This window comes from Phragmites australis, chromosome 10 (genome assembly GCF_958298935.1).
Source record: "Phragmites australis chromosome 10, lpPhrAust1.1, whole genome shotgun sequence".
NCBI lineage: Eukaryota > Viridiplantae > Streptophyta > Magnoliopsida > Poales > Poaceae > Phragmites > Phragmites australis.
This window is the reverse complement of record NC_084930.1, coordinates 2,966,899-2,971,585: the sequence shown is the minus strand read 5'-3', so window position 1 is coordinate 2,971,585 and position 4,687 is coordinate 2,966,899. Positions and strand designations below refer to the sequence as shown.

The 4,687-nt window shown below is 55.0% G+C and overlaps 1 protein-coding gene across 1 annotated transcript; it reads left to right on the top strand.

Annotated features, from left to right (window-relative positions):
• The first annotated feature begins 698 nt into the window (after positions 1-698).
• On the top strand, positions 699-4,301 carry LOC133883390 (peroxidase 16-like). Its single transcript, XM_062322705.1, has 4 exons — positions 699-1,266; positions 1,376-1,567; positions 2,940-3,105; positions 3,629-4,301. The coding sequence occupies exons 1-4, from the start codon at positions 1,024-1,026 to the stop codon at positions 4,039-4,041; spliced, it is 1,014 nt and encodes a 337-aa protein (XP_062178689.1). The 5' UTR covers positions 699-1,023; the 3' UTR covers positions 4,042-4,301.
• The last annotated feature ends 386 nt before the right edge of the window (positions 4,302-4,687 follow it).

Sequence of the window (4,687 nt, the reverse complement as noted above, 5' to 3'; positions counted from 1 at the left end):
ATACGAATCTCAACACAAATAAACGGTTTTAATAAACTATACATCCACATATCCAAAAGGAATTTTCATATTCCTCTCCTCCCCGTCACCATCCTTCGGCGCGCGCTCGCTACCATTTTGTTCCCCTCACGGCGCCTCGCTCCCCCGCGGCTTTCCATGGGACCCTCGCCTCCCGGCGTATCTAGAGACGCAACCTTTTGTGGCGTCGTCGATTCAGCAAGGCGGGTGATGCGCCCACTGCCCACATGGCCGTGTCCTGATCGACCGGCTTGTGCTCCCGTCTCCGTTCCTGGGTTGGGTGCTTGGACGTGGCCGATACAGCGTCGTCCAGGGTTTCGAACTCAGTGACCTTCTCGTTGTCTTCGCCTCCCGTTTCGGTGCTCTAACAAACGTGAGGAATGCCGGAATGAGCTGGACGCAACGGTTCTGTACAGCTAGGTGGAGGTACTGGTAGTAAGCTCAGGGCAGGTTTAACAAATTCGGTTTCAAGGTTAGTGAGTGTGGATGTCTGGTGTCTGCACATCGTGCTCAACATTCGCGATTCGCGTTAATTTATCTGCTTCTCTTTCCCACCCTTTCAGCCTCTCTCGAGAAAGGCAGAGCAGTGAGAAAGTGAGCAGGAGGACCAGCCGTTGCTAGTTGGTTTCGGCCTCTGTTTAGCTTGGAGCAGGGAGTGTGCCGCTGGGGCCTTAACATTCTCCCTTGTCCCCATCGTTTCAAGTAACTCTCTCTCTCTCCCCCGCAAGGCCGAGGCCAGCCGCGCGCGAGCTCAGCTCCTCGTGTCCGCCTCAACTCATCTATATAAGCGCTCGCCTCTCTCCTCACTTAAATCATCCAGTGTTAGCTCCGCACGGAGAGAGAGAGAGAGAGAGAGAGAGAGAGAGAGAGAGAGAGGAGGCGGAGCAGCAGCAGCAGCAAACAGGGAATTAAGGCCAGACAGATAGGTGGTAGAGAGAGGAATTAGCGAGAGCTGAGCTGAAGGGGAGGGCAGCAACAACCATAGCTAGCCAGTAGAGCATAGCAATGAGGTCGACGAGGAGATCCTTTCCGTCGTCGTCGCGGCAGAGCGTGCTGGCCGCGCTCGTAGGCGTGGTGTTGGCGGCGACGGCGTGCTGCGCGGCGGCGCAGCTGAACCAGAGCTACTACGCGTCGACGTGCCCCAACGTGGAGACCCTGGTTCGCGGCGCCGTCACCCAGAAGCTGCAGGAGACCTTCAACGCCGCGCCCGGCACGCTCCGCCTCTTCTTCCACGATTGCTTCGTCAGGGTACGCACGCACAATCACATGATTCATCACTTGGCCCGAGAGTCAACCTGTCACGTTCGTCAGTTTCTATGGGTTGTTGATGTCGATGGATCGACCCTTTTCTTTGCAGGGGTGCGACGCGTCTGTGCTGCTCTCGGGTCCCGACGACGAGCACAGCGCGGGCCCGGACACGACGCTGTCCCCCGACGCGCTGGACCTCATCACCCGCGCCAAGGCGGCCGTCGACGGCGACCCGCAGTGCACCAACAAGGTCTCCTGCGCCGACATCCTCGCCCTCGCCGCCCGCGACGTCGTCTCCCAGGTACCGATCGAACCACACCAGGACACATACACCTCTGCCCCAACTCCCGTAGAAAATTCCTTGGCGCTGTCTCTCTTTACGTCTCTTTCGGCGCCTGGAGGGATACCACCGGAGAGCCGTTTGAGCTTGCTTGCTTTCGAGACGGTTATGCCACCCGGGATTTGCTGAAGGCTTACGCTTAAACCCTACGCCATCAGCACTACCTTAATCACTCCCAAACCTGCTTTATGTTTCGGTCTCCGTTCTAGCTCCGGCAGGTGGAATGCCGCGTGCCCACCGGGCGACAGCTATGATGAGGCTGACGTGTACTAACGCTCCATATGCTTTTCGCACTATCGTCTATCTTATTATTTTTTATTTATTTTTTATATAAATCTTTATGTAAATAAATGGTTCTAAATGTATATCCAAGTGGAATTTTCGTATTGTACTACTGCCTGCGTATGTGCATGGGCAACTCGGCAGCGGCAGCACGAGTCCACAGTGACCCTTAGCTGTGCCGCAATCATGCCTCTCCCTCCCCTGTGCCGGAGCACGTCCGCGCGCAGCGCATCATGTCCGGAGCACTGTCTTCTCCCACTGCGCGCTGCAATCCCGCAGCCTCGGTGCCGTCAAAAGCCCCAGCTGCCATGCAACTGTACGTGCAGGCACAGTTCGGCAGAGTTTTTTTGGAGTACCTTTTACCTATCCTAATGTAAGTTTTTGCAGCTTGATTAGGAAATTAGGATTAGCACAAATCTGGAGCTGCAGAGAGAAGCTCAAAGGGATTTTTTTTTTACATTGGCGCTAAAACATGGGATTGGGTTTGGAGTGGTCCTGGGGCTGTACCTTTGTCGGAATCCCCCTGCCCCAGCTCATTTATTCGCTGTAATAACCGGCCCAGAGTTGGGAAGGCATGGCGCGTAGATGAAATCGCAGTGGCCGGTCAGCCTGCCCTGGTGATGGGAGTGAGTTACTGCTCTGTCCGTGTGCCGGTCTTCCCCATCGGATTCGACTTCCCGAGGGGAAAAACACACGGTCTGACTTCAATGAGCCGGTACGGCGTCGGCAGATACGTCCACCCGATACCTAATCCGCCGGGCGGGGCTGCGCAGTGTCTGCAGCCTCTCTGGACGGACAGACCGGTGTTCGTAGAGCTACGGATTCAGTTATTGAGCCTCGCAACTTGGCCGATAATTCTGCACATGTTCAGATACGAACTTACTACTTTGGAGTAGATTGCAAGCTGTTGCGCTGTGTTGTAATTTTTTTAGTACTGATTGGAGTAGGTTGCAAGCTGCTGCGTTGTGAATTTCGAGTTCTGATTTCACTGTAAGAATAGCCTGGTTATGTACTGACTGATGGTGAAAACTGCTCGTGCTGGTTTATGCAGGCGGGCGGGCCGTACTACCAGGTGGAGCTGGGTCGGCTGGACGGCAAGGTCGGCACACGCGCCGTGGTGAAGCACAGCCTCCCCGGCGCCGGCTTCGACCTCGACCAGCTCAACAAGCTCTTCGCCGCCAATGGGCTCACGCAGACCGACATGATCGCGCTCTCAGGTATACGCTCGCCACGGATTCACGCACACATCACGACATGCCATGCATCTGATTTACTAGCCGAACGATCGATGTCTCGAGCTCACAAATGCTCGGTGGCTGGCGAGTCCCATGTCACGAAAGCCAGCGGCGAACTGTTTGGCAGTGGCGGCCGGGAAGGATGGCTCATCACTTCGCCTTCTCTCGTCTGGCGCCGCTGTTGCTATGCATTTTTTGCTCGTAGAGACGCATGCCCTTTCCAGGCTGGAGCTGGGTATGCTCAGCTTTTCTGTGCAGCGTGCAGGCTTTTTTCCTTTGCAAGGTCCCATTAGTCCAACCCATTGTTACTGTGTTATCACAGCGACCCATCGCCATTGTTACTGTGGTACACTACACACGTTGTAGCTGTCAGCATGTCAGTGCCAAGTGCTGACCAGCCGCTGCTCGTTAAACTGAAAACTGTTCTGTTTGACTAGTGTAAAATTGCTAATGATTGAACAAAGATGACGCTGTCACTGACATGCTTGGGATGGGATGGCTGCAGGGGGGCACACGATCGGCGTGTCGCACTGCGACAAGTTCGTGCGGCGGCTGTACACGTTCAAGGGCGGCGCGGCGGCGCAGCGCGGCCCGCCGATGAACCTCTACTTCCTGCGGCAGATGCGGCAGACGTGCCCGCTCAACTACAGCGCGTCCGCCTTCGCGATGCTGGACGCCGTCACGCCGCGCAAGTTCGACAACGGCTACTACCTGACGCTGCAGCAGATGAAGGGCCTGCTGGCCTCGGACCAGGTCCTCTTCGCCGACCGCCGGTCCCGGGCCACCGTCAACTACTTCGCGGCCAACCAGACGGCGTTCTTCGACGCCTTCGTCGCCGCCATGGCCAAGCTCGGCCGCATCGGGGTCAAGACCGGCGCCGACGGCGAGATCCGCCGGGTGTGCACCAAGGCGAACTAGCACGTCTGCACGTGCAGCTGGAGTTGCATCGCGTTGGTTGATCCGCACCGTACATTGTGCAGTAGAGGGTTGAGGTTGTCCGTCACTAGCTTGCTGCTGTCCATTCTCAAGAGTCCATCGATCACATCACAGTGTATTAATTTGTTCCCGCCCAATTCTTTTCTAGATCGTGTAATCATCATGTTAGAAGAAGAGGCTTCATACATCTTATCAGTTCAGGGCCTACCACAATGTGACACAAGATGAAGGTACTACACTTACATCGATGTAAATGCTACAGTTGGTCATGCAGTTGATCACAAGTATACCCCTACCCTTCCACCTTCTTTCCCATATGCCATTCAACTCTCAGAAATGAGATGAGGTCGAGTCGTCTGTACATTAAACTCTCAGCCTCTCTCTGTCCCCTTCAGACTGAGGACAGGGCATGTATGGTCCAAGTCCTCATAAATACAGACAGCGTGAGCTCTGTGTGTGTGTTCTTCAGAAAGCATGTGAAGGTTTCAGTGAATGAGCAAGCAGAAATTAAGGTAGATGAGAAGGGACAGTGATCTATGGTGTTACTGCCTACTCTAATGGAGAGGATGGTTTCTGTTTCCGGATTTGTCCTCTTCGTAGTAGATAAGAGAGAAATGAAGGACGAAGG